This window comes from Clinocottus analis, unplaced genomic scaffold (genome assembly GCF_023055335.1).
Source record: "Clinocottus analis isolate CAN_PGR_092001 unplaced genomic scaffold, fCliAna1.0.p SCAF_2, whole genome shotgun sequence".
NCBI lineage: Eukaryota > Metazoa > Chordata > Actinopteri > Perciformes > Cottidae > Clinocottus > Clinocottus analis.
Genome location: NW_027175931.1, coordinates 10,312,488 through 10,336,225, shown reverse-complemented (window position 1 = coordinate 10,336,225; position 23,738 = coordinate 10,312,488). Strand labels below are relative to the sequence as shown.

Here is a 23,738-nt window from a genome sequence, read left to right as displayed (position 1 = left end):
CGTTGGCATTCATTCCAAAACACCACTTTCACCTAAATACAGCTTAACAAAGCCGCTGCACGGCGCTAAAGTCTTCTGAACTCACATTTGGCGCTCATCGCATCTCTTTGTGTAAACCGTATGTTCAAAAGTCAAGAAACTTGGACCATGCATGGTAACATTTATTCCGGACATGCACAATGTACACCACACAGATGAAAACTGGCACATACAGTATAATGAAAAATAAATTGTAATATATTGAAAAGAAATAGTGTGAATTGTTTTGCAGTCAGAGCAGAGCTTCGAGGCTAAACAGTTCAACAGTTGGCTCCTAATCACTTTCAGCGATGGGATATTTGTATGTTGGAAAGACAAGAGCGGTGAACTAGACTCAATGTAATTATAGAAATCACACACATTGTAATGTAATGTTTACATGTTTTGTTTTTTTAAATTGGTTGTAAACACAGGGAATCTTTGGATTTTGCTGCTTTCAGATGTTAGGTTAAAGAATACGATTTGTATGTACAACTGGGAATTTGAATGGAATTGAAAAAGCTCATTTCACACAAAAAACATTGTGCATTATAGTGTTAACCCTTTAAAAATATGCAGTTGTTTAGCCTTCCATTAACGATGTTCAGTTTAGAACTTAATAGAATATCTTCAGCCAGATACATTTCATTCCCTCGTCAGTAATAATTAGCTGGTGTTCCTCGAGTTTCACTTGTATGAGCCCTTAAACAAACGCATGTTTTATCACTTTAAAATGAGGTCCAAATGATTCCTGATTAAAATGGCATGAGAAAACGTATTAATGCCGAAAGAAAAAAAAGCGGATAAACATATTGCTACATGGTGATGTTACCTGTGCTTGTAGCATTCGCTGTATTGTGTCAATACAACTTCTGAGGTGTCTTATGTCGCCACAGGGGACTTAATGCAGTGACTTCTCTCTGATAAGGTGATAATGAATATAGACAATCGTGCTTTTGTTTCAGAGAAATGTTCTTTAAATGGTATTTGTTGTTGTTCAGTCAAACTCAGGCCTGTTCATTTACAAAAAAGAACTGTTTGTAAGCCGGTTTGGCCCATAGCATGCGTATATATTGCATATATATTTTCCTATATAAATACATTTCATACCAATACAAGCCACAGGGAAACAATGGCATATTACAGTCAATGTATATATACCAATGAAAAAATGATAAGATAATATAAATGGGGAGCAAAGGTGTAGAAAGGTAGAACAAGGTTATTTGTAAAACAGCGTTTAGGGGCTTAAGATGAAGGGAGGGCATTTTGGCATGCGATTCACTCTGCAAGAGCAAGGCAAGATTCAAGAGATTTTGGAGATATAAAGGGGGTTAGTTTCCAGCCCTCTCACATTCTACAGTGGCACAACGTACACAACAAAGTACACAATAATAATCACTCTCCCCTGTTGGCTCTCTGATTCCATAAGAAAAGATACAACTAATAAAAGTCAAAATGAAGGCAGAATGTTTGTTATATACATCAGGCATGCAGTTGGTCTCACATTGTTTTTAGTTGTAAAAATCATAATAAATAACACAAATGTAAAAGGTGTTCCCTGCCCCTTTTCACAAATCCTGATATTTCTCCTAATAATCTAAGTGCTGACAAAGCAGCCATTGTGACAGTCTTGACAAACCCAGCACCACTTGGCATACAAACATTTTATAAAATGTACATCTATATATACGTATTCATATATCCATATTTCAAATATATTTGGAGCTGTATACGCTTTGAATGCAAGAGGTTCGGTAAGGAATATATGAAGATTATATGCAGCTGTTCGAAGTTTGAAGCCCAAACTCAGAATCTGTTTTTCGACGGAGCCCAGACATAAAAATGTTTATCGTTCATTCTCTCCTTAGACGTCGATCATCCTCTTCCTTAAAGAAGTTTGTTATTCCAAAAATAAACATTCACGAGTCCTCCTGGCCATATACAGATCTGCGTTTTCTTTTTCCTCTGTTTTCGCTGAACAATTTTACATCAGGTTTTCATTATTTTTGTCAAGCAAATGTTACTGGATTCTAATGCATGCATCTCTGATTTTTTCTCTGAACGTTTTTTTTTATTTGTTTACTTGCTGCGGTACCTATTATCATGAGTTTCCTATTGTTTGCTTTTTTAGGTCAGTCATGATGTAATTACAATATGGCATAAAGTTGGGAATTTTGTTTCTTGTTTTTTTTTTTAGGGTCTTTTTCCCTCTTTGTTGCATCCGTGGTTTGGCTTTCACGGTTCGTTTCCCCCCTCAGGGCCGCTGTGTCAGTGGCTTACTGCAAAAGAAAGAAGAGGAGAAGCGTGACACCGTCAGAGAAAGTTATGTCAGACACAAAGTCAGCTTGAAGCCACCATCACATGAATTACTCAAGTGTCGAAGGCTTTGAGCAGTCGGTTAGCCGCCCCTTGCTGCGCAGTCAGCCCACTATGGCTGCTGCAGTGCTAAATCAACCTACACACAAACACACACGCGCACACACAAGGCTGGGAAATGTGCTGAGTTGAGATGTAGAAAAACACGGATCTCGTGCCAGTGTGGTAGTGTCATATATCATCCTGTAAATGTAATGCAGTAGGTATTCTTTGTTGTTGAACACTTGTTGTCAAAGCCCAGTGCTTGTCCGTGAGCGGGCATGTTCACACATACCATGCATGATTTTCAAGTGATGTACTTTGCATATTTATAAGGTATACTATAATCAAACAGTTAAGGTTAGGGACTATACACTGCATCACTGAAGCCTCACCAAATACTCTTTGTAAATATGACACACTACCACAAACACTAAAACGAGCAATCATTGTATTTTTAAATTTCTCCTCGTCGTTTCTGCACCTGAAACTGAGACGTAGACGACGATGATGACGACGCCCAGCACGATGGAGACGATACTGAGCAGACGAGCCAGTTTACCCAGCCTCTTGGCCCCGTCAATATCCCCCACCTGGAGACTGTTTCTGGACTGGAGACACAAAAGCAAAAGGTATTACCAAGACGAAGGCTTGGATGATAATGTGAAGCAAGGCATCGACAGATGAGATGTTACATAAATGGTAAACAACACCACCACGTAAAAAAGCGGTTCATCAATAGATTTTATTCCTCTCACAAATTGGCTTATGAGAGGAATGGTCATATTACTCCCTCACAAGGCACATTTAAATTGTTTTCTTTGTATATGTTCGTCATATTACATATTTCACACACATGAAATTGAGTGCAGATCCTGAAATGAGCAGAGAATGATGTCATTGTTGCTATACTGATGGGTAGTTGCTTTCTGTTAAATATCAAGTAAACCATAATAACCTCCACCATAGGACATCAATAACTGTTGTGTTGGAAAAACGGACTACCTATAATGTAAAATATGTTCTTTTAAATTTACAACGTCCCTAATACACAATAATTGGCGGCGAGTTATTTTGAAGGGTAAATGACACACAGTAAAGTCATGTTGATTTGTCTATTCGGTGCTGTAGAGTCCCTCAAATTAAAATTGCAAAAATAATCGTCTGTGAATTAGCCTTTTTTTAGATTGGCAGATTAGGATTGAGGGAAGGATTTGACTTGCAGAGCCAATTGGAGGACGGGGGAGCGCAGAGTTGTGAAGGGGTTGTAGATCAATTTGATGTTGTATGTATATTGCATATTATGTGTGCTGCAGCTATGGAGACAGGATGATTTATATATATTTGTGCATATGTGTGTGTGTGTGTGTGTGTGTGTGTGTGTGTGTGTGTGTGTGTGTGTGTTTGTGTAAGAAAAGCATGATTGATGGGAGTCCTCAATCCTACATGTGCGAGAGCCCCAAAACAACAAATCTCACACGATTGATGTCACCATCTTCTCATCAAAATTGGTTTGACTTGGCTGCTTTTAATTTATAATTTATGATACTGTTAAACACATCTTACTGTAAATGCCACATATACACAAGTGTACAAACAATCTTTTCATCTTGTATTGATTTGAACAAAAGGTTGAAGTTATGTCAAGTTAACCAATTTTGTTTTTCTCAAAACAAATTGAACCTATTAGTTGTCTTTTAAATATTTAAAAACTGTCTAGTCTTTGTGTTACAAATCAACTCAAGAGACCTGTTTGAATTGAAATCAAATTAAAATAACATGTGATAGAACAAAGGAAGTATTTCATGATAATCCTAGTTGTCACCAGAGCATCTTCAGTGCATTATTGGTGTTGAAAAACCCCACGAGTGTAAGAATAGAAACACATAGCCCGTCCCACCTGAACACAAACGTGGTATGACAGCTAATGGCTGGACAGCGTAGGGTTTCTATCAACATTGATAAAGAATTACAGGTTGTACTGAGGGAAAGGAACAACAACATTGGACACTGGCATGTTGGACAAACATTGCCTGCTCTGATGAATTCCACGTCCTGCTGTCTCTCTCTCTGGTTGTGTGACAAATGCATCCATCATGCAGAGTGAAAGCACCGCAGCACCGTGGCAGTGTGGCGGTGTTGATTACGTTTGCATGGCACTCACTAAGCACTTTTATGATGAGCATGTAAATGCTACAGGACAACTAGTCATTCCGTTATGCCAGCTGAGCTAGCATCTGCCAACAATCATTTAATAAAATACTGCATCGTGCCAGGAGGTGAAAACTGTCTAGGAATGCTTTCATTAACACGACTGTGAAATCAAGTTAAGCAGTGGCCTGCCCATTCACTAGATTTCAACCCAGAGCTATTTGGGCAATGTCCATCATCACAGCTTGTGTGAGTCCACCTCCATCAGCCTCCCTGTGGGGTGGTTTTAACTACTTTTTGGGTCCATGCTGAGATCGTATAAAAGGTCGGACAACAGTATTAGAAAAATGTCACTCATACTCGCTGTTAAAACAACAGCAAAGGCAGAAGGGGAAGAGATTACATTCAACAAAAGATTTAACCCCATCTTTTACTTTTTAAAGCCTGATGGGAACTGTAGGAGCTATCCATGGTGCTGAATGTGTCTTTTTAAACCAGAAGCAGTATACAGCAGGACATGGACATCTCACTCCTCTCCTCTATATTAAATTGCATGACTATATTTCCGTAGGATGCTTTTCTCCATAAAGATAATGTGGTAAATGGAATGAATACAATGCCTATCCATTTTAAGGACACAATATAAACTTTACTTAATGAGTGCCATTGCCAAGTGTGGTAAAATTAATCACAGTACATTGTGTGTCTACACGTATACGATTAGATTACACTGCAGAGAGACCCTCCCTGGATCTCCTGCTAGTTGCTTCCTCCTCTCACTCCCATGAGCCTCGCTGTCTCTGATGTTGTCAGGCACTGGGTGTTTCACTTTGCTACTAACCAAGAAACTACTTTTAAAATACATTGATATTGCAATCCTGTTTTTTTTATGTTACGGTGCAAACACAGTCCCAATAGAGCCTTTATTGATTGGATTCACATCACAGAGAAAAGCACCATCAGCACCTTAAATCCATTTAAGCGTCTTTCATAAAACACTGTGTATATCACCTGCTTCGAAAGAATAGATTAATGAAGGTGTTCACAACAATGATATTATTTTTCACCCATCATGAAAAGGAAAGAAAGAAATAAGGGCGGGTTTCTATGTCAGCATCCTTGTTAAATACCCCCTATATTGTTTGATATTAGACACGGGGGCTGCAAGAGCTTCCGTGTGTGGGTTAGTGGGAGGTATCTTTCACTCAGCTGATGTACGTCTGTATTGATTCACAGCAGTAAGCCTGGTCATCTTTGTTTTCTGAATGGGAAATTCTACCCTCAAAGTGTCCTGTCCAGTGTTTATTGTGCTTCAGCTAACACGCACACGCACACGCACACGCACACACACACACACACACACACACACACACACACACACACACACACCCACACACACCCCTTTCTCTGTGGTTCATGTGTTCAGCAGAGGAAGGAGGAGGCTAGTAAGTCAGTAAGTGCTTCCCTTCGTGGTGTCATTAATAATGGAGAGCCAGCATCAGCCGGGTGGAGAGAGACAATGTACAACCAGGAGCTGTTTTGTCACTTAGACGGGCAATTATGAACAAATAATATGGTTTATTTGCATTTATTACCCTAAATTCTAATAATCACTTTTATTTTTTGTTCATTATTCTTTATACTTACCATTTATGTGGCTCATGTTAAAGTGCATTCCCCATTTGATATGTATTTTACTTTTAAAAGTTAGAGACTTTAATAGGGAAAAGTGTTTCAAAAGTCATGGTTAAGGGTAATTTAGTAAATGTAGTTATTTTTAAGACGAGAAGGCTGTTAGTTTAATCCACTTTGGTCTTGTGGGTGTAAGGAGTATCGTGGCCTCTAGGGGACGCTAAGCAGGGCTTTTAGACTCTATCTTGTTACACTCAAATCTCCATTAAAATTGCAAACCACTCAATGCGGTCAGATGATCAAGTCTGTCAGACCCATGATGGCTCCGCTCTCGTTCTCGGAGCTGTAAAATACATTCTGCCGCAGCTCCTACATTTTTCTTGTTTTTATACGGTGGTTAGCTTGTGAACTGAAAACACAGTTAAAATAGCCAACTGCGTTGCATATATTATCATTATAAAAACACATGGCTATTATAGCCTTGGAATAAGGCATAATGGCGAATGGCTTATTCCATTTACCACATCAGTAATAAGCGAAGCGTCGTTTATTTAGATAATCCTGAGACACCGTCATCAAGATTAAAAGAACATGGTGCCATGGTGATTTGTTTGTCAAAAGAAAATTAGATTATCATTATTCAGTACATCTGTCCATAAAGGGGCAAACACATCTGGAACTAAATAGGTATCAGATTGACACGGGAAAAGGAAACACTCATCGCCAATCGGGAGATGGTTTCTTCGATCTGATGATAAGCAGGCAGTAACTTAATTTAGCATTTTAACATTTATTAGCATTACACAAACAGTACAGCTGAATCACAAGAGGATGTCATTAGTTTTGCAGTTAATTAATTATAAACTAAAGTTGTATTTGCAAGCACTTTCAGACTTTTGGAGGCTGCGATCAATTTTGGGTGAACAACAACAACAACATAGCGCACATGATTGATGATTTCTTGAACATAATCCAGCGCCTCTTAAACCATGCTTTTGTTCAGTTATGGTAATGGTATTTAATCATAACTATGAACATTCAGTATGAAATGAGCAAAATTCCCCCAAAATGCCCCCTCGAGCAATCCCCAAGTTTTTCAAACTGTTTGGTAAAGGGCCTTAACAACAACCCACACACTAATAAGGCACCTGTTTGGGAAAGTTAGGACTTATAGAATCAGAATCACAATCCAACAAAGCATTGGCATGTTAGGAAGGATATTCAGTCAAAAAACTGTGTCTTTCAGTTCAAAAATTGAAAAATTACTCATTGTATGCCAAAACATTGTCCGAATCAGGCATGCTGGGTATTGAAATATTCAGGAACCTCCGCATGTGCTGTATGACGCGGTTTGAATGTGGGCGGACCAGGGAGGACTCAGGACTTATAAACATGCGCTGAAAAAAGCAAACATAACTCTGGCCGTTTTGTCACTACAAATTCTAATAGGGGGTTGTGAATGATTCGTATTACTTTGTTAGACTCCCACAATTATTATTAAGGGTTAAGTGAAATGTTACGGTTGCCGCGGCAAGTTTACAGAGTTTACTTAAGTACTTAAACCTAACGATTACTTCTTTTTTTTTAACCATATGTTTCGCACAAGGGTTGCGGTATTGTAGCAATTTAAAAGAAGTTAAACAACTCTTTGGTTGCGGACATAGTTAAGTTCCCGGTTTTAAAAACAAAATTCTTTTTTTTTGTTTTGGCGAAATGAGGCGCTGGGTGGCTTCGGGTAAAAAAGGTTGCAAATAAGAAATCTATTTTCTATTATAATAAGAGCGGTGTCTGGTTTTTCTCTCTGCAGGACATAATTAGCAACAACAGTGCAAAGTGTCCTCCTGCTATACCTGCAGTATTAGATTGCTAATAAGAAGTAATTTGCCATACGCACATACACACCGCAGACACGTTCACAGTCATCCATCCAGTGCAGCATTGCAAGTCCATATTTCACAGGCAAATCTGCAGAGCGTGCAATAACGCTCCTGCAGTTTGGGCCTTCCCATTACTGGGATAGGCCCGTCTAAGCAGTAAAAACCTATTACCCCTGCCTCTCCAATCCACATAATTGACTGCACATCTTCCGTGTTTGCCAGCCACAAGCTTTCTCTACCAGAGGATCTGTCAGAGAATCTGTGGCAGCAGCCAGCTGGAAGTTGGCTTTTAGGTTATCCTGCTGCTGGAAGTGGTGGTGGATGATGATGGATGATGATGGATGAAACCTTTGGCACGCCTGTCGTTAGTGATGCCCCATCTGCCGGTGCAAAAAAGATGCTGACTCTTTTTACAAGGCAAAGGGAGGCCTTGACAGATTGTATTTTCATTATGGTTCATTTTGGTCATTTACAGGATTTGATATTTTGTGTCTGTACATCGGTTATCACTGTTAAAATATAATTGTTGGGTTGCTGTGCCTTTCCTACACTGATGTCTCAGAGAGGTCAGTTAAAACAGACAGTGGAGGTCTGAAAGGAAGTCTTTGTAATGTGGAAAATATTTGAATTATTCAAATATTCTATCAAACCACCATAAAAGGGTCTCATGGCATTATTAGAACCACTTAGGGACGGCAGACAGGCTGAAGCACAACGCTGACACACTCTCATTGTATAAAGTTGCTATGGTGAACATGTTTTTACATTCCTGTACACGAGGATTCACATGTTTGAGTACACTTGATGAATTTAAATCCAATATCCCCGCTCCTTTTAGTTCTGTTTGGGTTTTTACCAGGTCCTGATGGAAAGATTTGGGTCTTTAACAGCTTAACGCTCCACTGTGTTCACCATCCAGTTGCTATACTTTGCCTGTCTGCTGAACAGCTGGCGGGAATACAGTGTTTTTTTCAGACTTCAAATTAGTTAAATCATATTTTTGCTATTTCCGTTTACAGTTTACTGCAGTCTGGGGTATTTCCTTTGACCTCGCCACAATAGTGATAACTTTAACAGTTTACATTTTGAGCAGTTCCTTTTTTCCTTTTAAATTTTCCAGAGGTATCCATTTCACATGGGCGGGGATAATGATCAGCACTCAGCCATGCGCTTGCTCTCCAGGGCTGTATCTTGTGGTATCAACCACATTACGGTACTTTTGATTCATTTGTTCACAGCGAGTGTTGTAAATGTCGGCTTTCCTGCTCTGACTCACTTGCACTTATCCGACATCCCTGTGGTATCTGATTCAATTCCTTTCTAATCCAGTGATAGGAACTACTTCATAGCCATTTCTCTCTCACAACCATCTGCCCTTGTATCGAATAATGTTTTGATCTTCTTTGCGAGGCCCGTATCCCCTTACCATACCCTCAGGAAAGAGAGAGCATGTTGATGGCTGCCACAGAGCTTAGCAAACTGCTGCAATCTGCCCTCTGCAGAGAAACTAAATAGACTTCTCTCGCCTTCCATTGAATTAGAGGCCAGCTCCAGTTTCTCCCTCCTTCACTTTTCTTTCTTTTGCCCTCTGTCAATGCCTCTCTTTCACACAGACTCTCTGGGCCATTAGCAGGCGGCTGACTTGTGAATGTCAGTGGGTTCATGATGATGGCTCAGGGAAGTACAGAGTGTCTTGTGGATACTGCCTGATATTCCCTTTGGTGTGTAGTGCCCACAAGAGTGATATTACAGAACTAATGGGTTTACTGCATTGCCTTTGGATTGTTTCTCTGTGGATCTGAGTGCTGGCTGCTGTACAGTCTCAGAAGTAAAGTGCGTTGAAAAACCCAAATGGCTGTGCCAATACCAACTAAGCTGCCATCCGCCAACAGGAGTTAAAAACCTGACACAACAGAGTTGCTACTGATGCCACTGAAAGACTCCTGGTAAAAAACTGCCAGATACTTAATGCAAAAGTGTGTCAACGGCCTTATTTATCTGCAATGCACAGTTACAGTCGACATCTCTGCCGTTGTTTCCTGGCTCAAACACATAGAGATTCAGTGGTGGAGGAAGTATTCAGATCATTTTCTGTACAAGTACAAGTAAACCAAGCTGTAAAAAATACTCTGTTACAAGTCTGCCATTGAAAAAAGTATTACTTAGGCCTACTATACAATAACAGTATGAAATAACAGTATGCCAGACTAATCAGGAAGAAATATTTCAAGTTTTAAAGATACTACTATATATATATATAGAAGGCCCTGACAGCCCGCCACAGATGGGATTCAAATATGAAAGCAAGTACCATACATTTGTACATGAGTAAATGTACTTAGTTACTTTCCATAACTGCAGAGGTTCTCATGTTACATTTCATGGCACAAGCCGGTGTTGTGTGTTTGTAATAGCTTCCCAGTTCGGAGTAATTCCTATATTTAATAAAGGGATATAATACTCAGTGCTAAATTTCACATATTTTACAATACAATAAGAGTTTCATTACAATGAACTGAGCCAAATAAAATTCCATTATAGTAATACATACACATACAACCGTCTCACCAGTAACAAAAGACAAAGGGGTTTGTGGGATTCAGCAGGGGATTCAACACCTCAGTACATCAGCATGCAGCTGACTGACACTTTTGTTCCAGCAGTGTCAGTCAACTTAAGACCTATTTTACTGAAGATTAAGGCAATTACAAATTGAAAGGTGCCGGAGTCTTGGAGAAATTCCTGCTGTGTCACAGTATGTGAATGTGTAACGATTCCAGATTAATGTTTCAGATTGTGTACTGTGTACGCAGTAGCACATTAAGTACGGTTTAGTGCATTGTAATTACTTAATTAAAATAAATATTAGACCATTTGCGGTTTTTACCAAACAATCCTTGTCATTTTCTTATTTCTTATATTGACTCTGTTTACAAGGTCAACTATTAACACCTGAATCTACTGTGATGGAGGAGTGTCAAGATCAGAAGGGTGGAAGAAGGACCATACTAACATGAAAGTAAAAGTATTGTTTGAGACAGTTTAATCGTGCCAGGTATCACAGGCATTCTACAGCTTCTGACAGGATGTGTCATTAAATAATTTTGCGCAAGTAATTTGGATTCATGGTGTACGGGCGGATATGCCAGTTTTTATTAATGAGTTTTTAGCTTTGCTGCAAAATCACAGCACAAGTGATGAGTTTTTCTTAATAGTGTGTATGTGCCAAAGTGAAACAAGGATCACATCAACGAGGCACAGCATGCTTTCTCAACACTGCACCATATCTGTAGTTTTTCTAAATTACAACACAAGACTGACAGAAATCTCTGCTTTTCCGATTTCATTTGACCTTCACACCAGGTTTGACATTTTTACACCTGAAAAAAATCCAAATCAAGCCCAGCAGTATCTCCCTTCATCTCTGCCTTTCTCTTAATGTTACTCTGGCCGGTTGAAACAAGCCACAAGCTCTTACAGCCCTCAATAACAAGTCCACCATTTTTACTGCAGACTTCTCGCCACTGCAGAGGGTGACAACAAGAAAAGTGTCAGCTTTCAGTTTCATCGTCGAGCACCCTCAACATTGATCTTGTAGACTTCGTTAGATATGCTGTAGGGTGAATGCAAAGAGGCCAAATAGTCCATAGTTGGGTTGGAAAAGAGTTTGTTGATGACCAACTGAGGATTGTGTCCCCAGAATGTATTGATTGGAGTGCACTAAACAGTAGCAGCATATCAAGCATCTGTGGCAGCCCAGTGATGCTTCAATATCGTAGCTGCATCTTGTATCAGCATTTCCTGCATGCTGAAACTTTCAGTGAGAGGATTAATCGAGTGTCAGCGCCTCTAAAGCAGAACAACCCGCAGCCAAAGCCTTCACACTGAAAGATGAGGATGTATTGAGCTCTACATGTAGGCATGTGTGTGTATTTCAGGGAATATTCAGAGTTTTTCAGGGACTGCAGAGCCACCTTCACTTGAACAACCATTTACATTCAATGCAATATGAGGGATTTTAGGATAGTCAAATATACAACATTGCTCTAAATCGATAAAACTGTCTACTGCATCTGAGGGGTTTTGGTGGAACGGCCTAGAAATATCTTTCAGAATCTTTTTTCCAGAATGTTTGGATAGACTATAAAAAGTACAACCATTGGATTGAATAAAGAAAATCAAACAGTGACTATTTTTGACAGTTAATTAATGATTGGTTGTGGTTGTCAACACCAAATATACATTCTGGCTTCCAAAATTTGTAACTCATTTTAAGATGTTATCTTAGGTCACCCTTGTATTTTTGTTTCATATTTATCTAAAACAATATTTATTCAATTTAAAAGAATATTGATCAATCCCGTTAACTACTATCCCGTTTATTTATTTCTCAATGATCCAACTATAATCTATTAGGATGAATATTCCTCTCTCAACAAGTTTGATGATCATCCTCTTATATACAGACAAACATCGCTCTTAAATGTCTAAATATCACTTTCTTCAAACATTAAAATGATGTATGTGCTAAATGTAAAAAAAGTAATAAAACCACAACCGCCGTTGTAGGCATCTTGCTCTATTTGTCCATTACACAAACTTGATATTTATGAGCCAGATTCTTTTCAAAGAAAACAAATTTTGAAGTAGAAATATGAGTTCATGAAATTTGAAATTGGAGACATCTAAAAACTACAATATTTAGATGTCTCGTTCAACTGAGATGTCTCTCCATCACAATGACATAACTTCATGTACTTCTTGTTTTGGGAGATCTCCGGAAACAGGTTGAGTAAGAAGGATGCTCACCATGATGGAGTACACCAGTGCGACAATGCTGACGGGCCAGACGGGGCAGAAGCAGGACATGATGACCAGGATGAGGTAATCCTTGGGCTTCGGGGTTTCCTGGACGGTGGCGTTCCCGGTGGAGGAGCGGCTCAGACTGGCCTTGGACGGGGAGAGAGGGCCAGCGGCGCCCAGTTGCCCGGCAGAGCCCGACCTCACGGCGACGCTGTGGCCGTTCAGGTCGGCCTCCTGGCCTTTGTCGGTGTCCATGTTGACCGTGAAGGAGGTGGACATCTTCATCCCGTTTCCTCCCGGCTCGGTGGTCAGCGCCAGGAGTTTCTCCGTCTCGTGGGGGTCCGCGGGCTGAGTGCCTCCTCCACCCTCACTTAAGTTGGACTTCAGGAAGTCGGTGTCCGTGTTGATGGCCATGTTCACGTCTCACTTGTATCAAATTAGATTAGAAAAAAAAAAAATACACAAAAAAAAAGAAAAAGAAAACCAAATGTTTTTTAATGAACTAAAAAGCCATTAAAATCCCATAACACAGCAAAATGTAAGATTTGACAAATGATCTTTCAATTTTGATGGACTAAAGTGATCAACCAAGGTGTGGTGGCTGGATCGAAATGTAATAGTTTGAAGAAGCTTTAAAAAAAAAGCTGGGATGTAACAGATCAGCCCTCCTCAAAGAAAAAGGACGAAATCAGAGAGGAAAAGAAAGCAGCGTGATTCCTGCAGATATCATCTTCCTCTCGGATCACTTTCCTTCAGCTTCCTTCACATCCAACGTGTGGCTCATTTCCAGAGGGGCTCAGATCAGAAAACCTCCCCTCCTCACTGATACATCCAAGGAGGAACAATTCAGTCAGAGGAGCTCCTCTTGCCTTGTGATCCAGTGTCACCACTTTCCTTTAAGTCTGTCTGTTCATTGAAAAGTAGCCGGATCACTTCTCTTTCCTGTGTCTTTGCACAGGAGGATGGAGGTGAAGCGTCTCTCTCTGGGCAGGTCTACCTCAAATCAGCCACTTTCTCCTTCTCTCCTCCACTGTCTCCACGACGCAGCAGCAGCACAGCGACTATCCTCAACTTGGGACTAGTGTCAGATCACCCGTTTTAATACGCACCACTTCCGGTGACGAATTACAAAATAAAAGCCCCTTTGAATATGGTGTAACGCAGCCACAGCACACTTTATATTGTACAACTTGTCAACACTGCAACAACGTAAACTGGAATATAATGAAGATTTTTGTCATTTTCGGGACATTTAAAAAATCAAAAGTATTTGGCATAATTGATAGGTGGCGAGCATGTTAGGTCACACTAACACGTGCACACAGGTGTATGCTTGTTCTGACTAACATGCTATATGGAAATCCTGCAATCCTTTTTCCAACTTCTGTGCTGTTTGATTCTCTGAGTTTTCTCCTCAGTTGCGGTTGTGTGCAGGCTGCAGACAGAGTGTAGTCTATAGTGTAACTGTTATATTGTTGGTTTGGGGCTCTGTGATGTGACATTTACATGGTGTAACGTTGAGCTTCATGCACTTTATTGTTTATCCCAAGTTGTTGAATCATTTAATTAGGCTATCGTATAACTTCACCATTACATCCATGTTTTTCTTTACCCTCCCAGCTCTACAACAATAATGTATTTTTAAAATATAATAATACAACATTTCACAGTTAAAAAAAACAACGTATAATGTACATTAAAAAATATTTAATGTTAAAAAGTGTATTGTTGATAAACTATATATAACTTTAGCCTTCATAGCCTTCATAGCCCCATATCCAACTCCATCTGCCTTCTGCCAAATAAATACTAATGTTATTTGGCAGAAAAAAAACTCTTTCCCATCCATCATGTGAATTGGAACACAAACAAATGAATGCAATGTGTAAGAATAAGAAAAAATACATGCAGTACATACAATAATTGTATTGCCAAATACATTATACATTGAAACAAAAGTAATGAGCAAAGTGTGAAGACCCAAACAAGAGACACAAAGTATATAACTTTTATTTAATAGCTTCCTTTAAAAAACAAAAAACAAACATATTTTATTTTGATTATACAATCACCATAATTCCTGTTTGAAATAGTCTTTTTCCTGCCGCCTTGACACACATTATGTTGGAGCAGGGCAGTCTGTTGGGGAGCAGTCTCCCCCTCCTCCTCCTCCTACTCCTCCTATTCCTCCTGCTCCTCCCTCTCCCTTTTTCCCCTCTTCTCAACATCAGCACCAGTGGTTTATGGAGGAAAGCCAGCGGCAGATTGTGCTGCTATGCAGAATTTACTGTTTCTTTGTGTTTTAGTCCAGCGTTTCCAATGGCACAGCCCTGCAACGTGCATCTATTCTTTCCGAGTCCATCTTCTAATTAGCACTGATGGTATTCAAGTGTGAAGATTAAGAAAATGTAATTCTGGATCTGAGAAGAGATACATTGCACAGTCTCTAATGAGTGCTGTATCCAATTTCAGTCTTCTTGTTTAGTTGCCTCTCATCAGGCAAGACTCAGCAGGAACTGCATTAGTGACGGTGGATTTAAAGGGCTGGATGCTTTAGCCTGAATGTTTAATCCGTTCTTCTTTGATCTGCTCTTATTGATTTTCCTTCTTCTTAAACTGGTGCATTAGCATCAGCCTCATTTGTCTGAGTGACTGCTACACTGCAACATGACCTGTGGTTGTGTTGAATAGAGGATGTGGGGGGGGTGACAGTGCACATAGTGATGAGTGGGGATTCCTTGAATGAAGTGATGTCATACTATTGATCTAATATTTAATCTTAATTCACAAACACAAGTGCATTCAAATGTGTGTTTTAGTGCATTTTCCAGATGTAATGACTCTCCCTTTTCATGATAAACCCCTTGGTTTCCCTCGGCTCTCTCTCTCTTTAAACTGTACAAAGGAAAAGATGGGGCGAAAACAAGCACTAGATGTAAGCCAGATCTTTTATTTTTACGAGCCCCTCACAAAAATGAGAACGCTGGGCTCAGGAGTTGAAACAGAGGAATAATGTGGGCAGAGCCCCACCTTGTGGAAGGCCAAGGTGCTTACAAGACTCTGAGATGTAAGTTGGCTTCAATCTCATCATGGAGACACTTTTAGAAAGAAATCCAACTCAGGCGCTTTGACAGTTATCTGGTGTCATTCAATCAAACAATATTCCAAATCAGAACAATAGCAAAGGAATAGTTCAACATTATTGGGAAATACATTGCATATTCTTTTTTATTGTGAATACTCTGAATCTTTTCTGCTGATGCACCAAAACAAATACCTTGTAAACACGATGTACCTTCATTATGAGAGTGAAAAGTCCTTTAATTTAATTCCTTAATTTGGTTTTCTCCCTCATTGTTTGGAGGAAATAGAAAGACAAGCAGAAAGATAGCGGCTTATAACTTCCTGATTTAATAAACTTGGGTTATTTTATTGGACACCGTCTTGCAGTCCTTGTGAAAGTCAATAGGGTTGAAGGCAAAATCAGGTGTGGAGATTTGTGCTTTACCGACGTTACTCTTCTTTAGCTCATGACTTCTCTGGTTCTCAAACCTCTACTTCAGTCTCTTGTCAAAACATGCCCTTGTACTTGTTCCTGTCCTCCTGGTTCTTCTCCTCTATGCGCATGTTCAGCACAGCCAGCTCTCTTTTGACAGCCTTCTTCATGCCGGGGTCCAGGTCGAGCACCCTGCTGAAGTCCTGCCGAGCCTCCGCCTCGTTCCACACCTCCGCGTGGGCCTTCCCTCGCAGGTAATAGGCCTTAAAATCCCCTGGAGGCCAAATACAAGCATGTTTGATGGCAGCTCTGGTCAACAAGTGTATGCTGGATGTTCTTAACTGATGTGAAGTATTTACATTATATGTTATGTCTTTTACAACTTTGTTTGATTCAAGTTTGCATCTATGAACACATCCAAATATATGGTATTCCTCATAGTCAAGGATCCTATGTTGACTTTGAGAAAACACCTTAAAGGAATCAGATATTGTTTATTGGCTTAAACTCTCAGAGACACATGAAACATACGTTGACAGCTAACATAAAAAACTGCAGGGGGAAACATTCTCGGCTTGATCAAGGCTGAATAAACTGCGAGACTGTAATGCAGACATGGTATAATATATCACCTGGCTGGAATGGGATGTTGTACTTGGTAAAAACATGCTTTTACTTTTAAGAGCCCCTCACTCCATTATGTTGGAAGCACACTATTTGTATAAAGTAAGTAAAAGTAGTCACTATGATGTCACCCCTTGTTTCAGGGTGACAGAGTAGTGTTAGTGTGAGGTGTCACAGGCAGTATAGCTGGACCCTTCTCCCATTCTCCGTCACAAAGAATTTACAATTAACTTTCATTAGCTGAAAACACAATGTGAAAGGGCTAAAATTGGAAGCCAAAACTTTTCATGTTGTAAAAATCAGTGCTAGCACCTGTCAATCACAAGGTAGCCACGCTCTAAATCATATCCGGCTTTATGCTCTTTTTTATGGTCTCTAAATGATGTGAATTTACTAAATCATCATGTGGTATTGAAGAAGACTTGCAACTAGTAATTGAAACTATAAACTCTTGTTCACAATGTTTACTCTGGTAAAAAAAAAGAGGCTAGTTAAGTTATTTTTCATGGCCTTTTTAGTGCCAGAGGATTTGCCCCTTGCTGGCTCTTTAAAATAATGCCAGTTTAAGACACTCCAACACTCTTCAGAATTGGAGGCCTGAGTCACACATCTCACTGCTGCCAAACCTGGGTGCTGGTTGATGATGTCGCTGGTGTGCTCGATAACCTCGTAGTATTCCTCCATGCGCAGTAGACACTGGCAGTAGTTAAGCGTTAAGGTGTTGCCCATCTTCTCCATCTTCAACCACGGGACCTCCCACGCTTTTTCCTGAAGTGAAAAGTAGTTCAGATGTTTATACATACACTGTTTTATTGACGCAAATACGATTTCAGCCGAATAATTTGATGTACCTTAGACTGAACATTCTTGATACAGATGATGGCCTCCTTGTACTTTTCTGTGGCATCCTGATATTGTCCTTGTTTGTAGAGCTTGTTGCCCTGGCCGTGCAGCACAGGGACCACCTTCAGCCGCTCCTTATCGCTCATAGCCCACGTCTCCCTGTTGTACTCACTAGGCTGCTGCACCTACAACACACACCCACACACACACACACAAACACACCCACAGAGTTTAAAAATCCTCTCTTGTGAAGCTTCCCTTTGACATAGATCCTCAGTTGTGTGGCCGACTCTATTCTTTCTCACCCTGATCAGCTCAAGGACAAAGAAAAGGGGTTTTGGTTCCTTCATCAGCTCATCCAGGTCGTTATAGCCAAGGCTGTGGTAGGCGAACATGTTGGCCATGCCACATGTATGGATGTGCCAGTCCACTGGGTCTTTGCCCTCTGCAATGCGCCTCATACTCTTGGCCACAAGTGGATAGATGCCGGTGTGCTGGAGAGGAAAGAGGATCTCAACAGTCAAAATATTAAATGGAATTAGACTAAAGGTGATCGCTTTATGCATTTCCATGGTCAAGAGTAACATGGAGATGTGAATCATATTTATCCTACTGCAGTTACTCTAAACAGAGATTATGAACTCTATTTAATATTGAAATGAGTTGTTTCACATCATCTCCAATCCATCTCCTCAGTCTAACAGGGCAAGTTGGCCCTCCACTGGATGGGAGTGACATTGCACAACATATTCAGTAGTAGAGAGAGAGAGAGAGTGTGTGTGTGTGTGTGCATGTGTGTGTGTGTGCACGTGTGTGTGTGAGAGAGAGATGCAGCCATGTTGTTCAGAGAGGAGTGAATACATGCTCTAAGCCCCATCAAATCTAATCAGTGCAGGCGAGTCACTAGTGCTGATTCAGCTGGAATCCGAGCCGATTAGGGAAAAGTGAGGCTGCTGCAGATTAATGACAGTATGCCTTAACCCATCTGTCTCTGACACACAAGCACTCACACACCAGAAAGAACAAATGATAGATTGAATAAGATACACCTTCTGCGACACATTGAGAGAAAGTATGTTACCTTCATAACACCCTTCTCTGTTATGGGAGCTCATATATTTGTATATGAAATATCTGTGTACTCTATGGGACAACATTTCATAACGGGGAGAGGTCACACAAAAAACACATTAATTTGAAGAGAAACTGAACGTCAATCCAATGTTTCTGAGTTTTCCTAATGAATTCAAACCCCATTAATTATTAGTATTATTATGTAAGTGTTTCTGCTTTACGTAGCCTGTTGATCCAGTTTTAAAAAAAGAGCACCCCACTCTGTTCTTGACATTTACATGTATTATCTCGATACATCTGTGCTTCTATTTCACGAGCAGAAGAGTAACCACAAGGGTTGAAATATATTCTACATATTCTACTCTATTTGTGCTTTATGTTTCGGCTTTACATGTACAAGTGGGGCACTTACAGCACCCGTTATTCAAAGCAGGGTCTATAACTTCCACATCTGCAGTGTGACATCATCCTGTGTCAAGTGAACACTCTCATTCTAATATATAAGGGTTTTGTACTAACAGACAATGATGTATTGTTATTAATAATAAGCAAAAAAGGAAAGCAAGGCATAACTGAAACAGATTAAAACAGGAAACGGCATTTAATGTTTTCTAGCACTCACAATGATGTCACACCAGAATTCAGCCACCTCACCAATCCTCATGGAAGACAACAGGGTCTCCCAGATGTCCAGTTTAAACATGTTGCCGATAACGATCTCCATGGGCGTCCCCACCACCTTGCTGTCATCTATCACTGTGCGTTCATCGTCACACAACTGCGTGCGGAAGTGAAACGTCACCTGGAGGAAAATGAGCCAGAAGGAGAACCAAATAGAGAGAAGAGCTACATAAAGATTGTTTGTTAAAACAATATAGTGTCGACGGAAAGTGAGGAAAATAACTAATGAATGATTTGCAAAGACTTATGTCAGCTTTAAAATGGATTCTTTCAGGTAACACAAGGTAGCAAAGGTTATTACCAGAAATGACAAATGGTGTCTGAAATGCTGGTGATCGCAAATACCATAAATATAGCATTTTGTGTTGAAATAGGGGACTAAACAAAACTGAGTCTCAACAAAAGTCTTCTGTCACAAGCTTCACACCCAGGGTTTCATAGTTGCATAAAGGAAAGTGAAACCATAAAAAATGCTCTTTCATGAGCTTCTCCCATATTTCATCATAACGGTATACAGAACCAGTCCTATTGACTTTTTGTACTTGGGATGAGATAAAATACCTGAAGTAACTCACACTTCCACAGTGTCAGAAAGTAAATAAGTAAACTATAACACCAATTCACAACATACAGTTTGTTTCGAGTGTGAGACCAGGGAAATAGCAAGGCTACACTCTTGTGTAACACCCAAGATATATGAAGCAGGAGATTTTTATCATTCAAGTATGGTTTCATATATCAAAAAAGTCGGGAGTGGAGGCTTTCCTTCTTGAAAAATAATTGCACCGTGTTGACTCATTAAGTCAAACCTGATGCAGATGGTTTGAAGTGTATTGATTTAGGTTTTGAAAATATTCTTATTAAAGGGTCGTTGCCACCAGGGGCAATTGCAACTAACGCCATTACAGTTGCAATAGCTTAAAATGGGCACAAATCAGGAAAATAAAATCCATAATTCTCAAGTATTGAAGCTATGCATCATCAAACCTTTACAGTCTCTGCAGGCCGATCACTTTACTGTCAATTCAAACACATGATGACATATTGATGCTTTGCAACCAGAGTCTCAAACAATTGTTTTGCTCTTCTTTTGTGTCTGCTTTCTCAAGATACTGTGCATGATTAGTGAGTATGTTAACGATTACTACCTGTAAGTATATTTTCAATATTTGAAATTTCGTGAGACATTCAGTTAATTCTGTCATTTGTCCAACATCTTTCCTGCTTTTCTTCTGAAATGTGGTTCACAGTTAGATTCATTAACAGCACAGTCAATGGACTGTCGAGTGAAACAGCTTCGTAATCGCACATCTTCTTAACTGATGATCACTAAGTTGGTTAGCAGTTTAAAAGGAGAACAAAATGTCATCGACTAATCAGAAAATGTATATAAATACCTTTGCTCCAGTGATACATTTTGGGATGTCTCCAGTGCCTCCATGCAGGATGGTTTTTTTGATTCCCTCCAAGCCCATCAACATTGTGTCCTGCATGTCCGACATCTTTTCTGCTTATTAATATGGATCACCTTGTTAAACGACCATGCATGTATATATCAATATCTCTGTGTGTGTGTATGTGTGTGTCACAATATTGTGTGAGGTAAAACATGTACATAGGTATGGATTACTTGGAGGTGTTGTTCCTGGTGGATTAGTTTAGGTAGGGATAATGAGATTGGAGAGTTCTCCTCCTCTCCTTATGTTTTATAATCTCTATGCTGGTTTGGTTATTGGTCATCATCAGAACTTTCTCTGAATACTGTCAGACCCCCGAAATATCTTGAAAGAACAAGAAACAGAGCGTCAGAAGTGGATCAAGTTTTTTTCTCCCAGGTGCGCACGTCAATGTGTGTGTGGGTGATGACTCCCAACCCTGTTGAATATACCACGGGACCCGAATAAAAGTGTTTGAGGGAAAGAAAAGAAACACAAATAGGTCTGTAAGAGTAGGACATGTTTTCCATTCCAGAGGAAATTTCCTGGCTTTATGTGCATGTGGTGATCTGAACAATGCCGAGAAATAGTGGAGCAGACAATTGCTGTATGGACTCCTTGACCCTGTCTGTTAAACATCTGTCTCCCATCTGGCATGTGTGTGTGTGTGTGTGTGTGTGTGTGTGTGTGTGTGTGTGTGTGTGTGTGTGTGTGTGTGTGTGTGTGTGTGTGTGTGTGTGTATAGACTCCTGTTGTGTTTGCTAACAAAGTCTGTAAGCAGTTTGAGGGGCAATTATTCTAAAACATTCCCCAGTGTTAATACCTTATTCTGTACTAATTGTGCGAATAGAAAACCCCATAACTGCACCGTGGCAGAGCTCGCAGTTGTATAACTTACCAGAGTTTTGTTTCTCTGTGGAGAAATATGTATTTCATCATGTTTTATCAGGCATGGTTGCAGTTTTATCTATATTTAAATAAGACCTTGTTATCTTTGGAAAGTACTGAAAAATACTATCAAGTTTGTCTTTTTTGCCTCTGATGTAACAAACAGGATTGGGCAACAGTTCGGTATGTACTTGGCGGCTTTCCATGCACAGTTCAAGAGGAGAATCTGCGCTCTCTTGTGAAAGAAATCGGTAGTGCAGCAAAAGCTTGTCCTCTTTTTGCACATTTGGGGCCTGACTTGGAAGAGCTGCAAATGTGGACGAAGCCCGTTTCAGACATTTAAGTGGAATACTGTGAGACACAAATATACTCCATACAACCTAATAATTCATCTCGAATATTCACAACAAAGTGTGCCCCTCCCCTACACCCCCACACCCCCTCCCCCACCAGAGGTGGTAGCTCCATGAGCCAAAATGGTTTCTACTTCACTGTGGAAACACTGGGCATATGGTCGGTGCTTGGATGGCAGGTTTGTGGAGCTATAGTTACAGCCTTTTACATAATTATCATATCTGTGAGTTTAAAAGAATAATACTGAAAAGTATGATACAATCGTTGTTGGACCCCTGTCTGAAATATAAACCTGAAAGAAAATGTTATGAGATGTTTGTACTGAATAAGGTTTTGGTTTGGTAATTTAAAGTCCTCACTTCTCGTCAGATCTCATAGCAGCGAGTGGAGGGAGAGCAGCAATAACTTCAACCTGTGTGAGACGTAACACCATGACAATGATGTGAGTTCTAACTCAGGCTTTGTGTCAGAGTGACTCACAGTGCTGGCGTCACACCGCCTACATCTCTCTCCACTGCTCTGGCTATGCTTGTCTAGCTTGTTTGTCTGTGTGTATACGTCCATGTGGATTTGCTGCATGCACATTGTGGCGAAGGGAATTAAATGTGCCAGTTTGCTGAGCCGCATTCACATACGTCTTTGAGAGCAGGTTTGGCGACAAGCAGTCCTTCCAGCAGGAGGTACACCCCGGTCTTCATCACATTCAGCCCTGCTGGAAACCCGTCTCTGATGCATTAGTTCCACTTTAAGCATGTCATACTCTATTTCTGGAGACTACAGTGGTGGATTTCCTGGGGAGGAGCCAGTCCCTGTGTAGAAGCCATTCATTCATATACATAACCCACGAGGGAGGGCTCCTTCCATGACGCACAACATATACGCACATAGCATAATGTTTATGAATGTGTAAATCTTTTGTGGCTTGTGTGCTGTGGGGATGAGGCAGAGAAAATCCATCTTTCTCTCCCTGTCAGACTGACATGTGGAACTGACCGAGCAGATCTAAAAAGAAGAGGAACCTGCAATGAGAGCCGTGTGGGGGTCATTGTGCAAGGTTGGGTTAACTCCACATAGCAGATGCGGTCATTATGTATTTTATCCAACTAACAGTGGAGGCATACAGAGGTATTCTGTTGCCTAATGAGTGCTTTTACTTTTAACTGGAAACGTGTTGATGAGCGCTCTGAGAGTGACCCAATACACTGACGTTGTGGGCCGTAAAACCAAAAGAACGAGCTGAAAGATGCTAAAATGCTAAAACTGATGATACATGATAATATTCTTTGAATTGATCTAACATACAAGTTAACTTGAGCAACTGTATGGAACATGTTTAGAGCAAGAATTACAATAGTATTACTTGTATTTAAAGTGAAGGATACTTCAACACTACTGCACTGACACACACATCAAGGCACCATCTTGTGTTTGTCTTTGTACGTGTGACGTTGCATAGTGAATCATAGCCTCCCTGGTTGCTTCAATAGAGAAAGCGCGACACAC

General features: G+C 40.2%; 2 protein-coding genes across 2 annotated transcripts; both read right to left on the bottom strand.

Moving 5' to 3' along the window:
* Nucleotides 1–140: 140 nt before the first annotated feature.
* Nucleotides 141–13,896, bottom strand: trarg1a (trafficking regulator of GLUT4 (SLC2A4) 1a). Its single transcript, XM_068585931.1, has 3 exons — nt 12,846–13,896; nt 2,861–2,987; nt 141–2,300 (listed from the first exon to the last, which is right to left on the bottom strand). Exons 1-3 carry the CDS (start codon nt 13,251–13,253, stop codon nt 2,290–2,292), a joined length of 546 nt encoding a protein of 181 aa, XP_068442032.1. The 5' UTR covers nt 13,254–13,896; the 3' UTR covers nt 141–2,289.
* Nucleotides 13,897–16,315: 2,419 nt separating this feature from the next.
* Nucleotides 16,316–21,050, bottom strand: aipl1 (aryl hydrocarbon receptor interacting protein-like 1). Its single transcript, XM_068585511.1, has 6 exons — nt 20,955–21,050; nt 19,499–19,678; nt 18,108–18,296; nt 17,811–17,987; nt 17,586–17,727; nt 16,316–16,609 (listed from the first exon to the last, which is right to left on the bottom strand). The coding sequence occupies exons 1-6, from the start codon at nt 21,048–21,050 to the stop codon at nt 16,410–16,412; spliced, it is 984 nt and encodes a 327-aa protein (XP_068441612.1). The 3' UTR covers nt 16,316–16,409.
* Nucleotides 21,051–23,738: the final 2,688 nt, after the last annotated feature.

Excerpts from the sequence above, each read along its gene's own strand:
- aipl1 (XM_068585511.1), bottom strand. The coding sequence starts at position 21,050 with ATGCAGGACACAATGTTGATGGGCTTGGAGGGAATCAAAAAAACCATC. Across the intron at positions 17,728-17,810 it reads TCAAGAATGTTCAGTCTAAG|GAAAAAGCGTGGGAGGTCCC; the intron begins GTACATCAAATT and ends TTTTCACTTCAG. Across the intron at positions 16,610-17,585 it reads CATCATCAACCAGCACCCAG|GGGATTTTAAGGCCTATTAC; the intron begins GTTTGGCAGCAG and ends TTTGGCCTCCAG.
- trarg1a (XM_068585931.1), bottom strand. The coding sequence starts at position 13,253 with ATGGCCATCAACACGGACACCGACTTCCTGAAGTCCAACTTAAGTGAG. Across the intron at positions 2,988-12,845 it reads CACTGGTGTACTCCATCATG|TCCAGAAACAGTCTCCAGGT; the intron begins GTGAGCATCCTT and ends TTGTGTCTCCAG.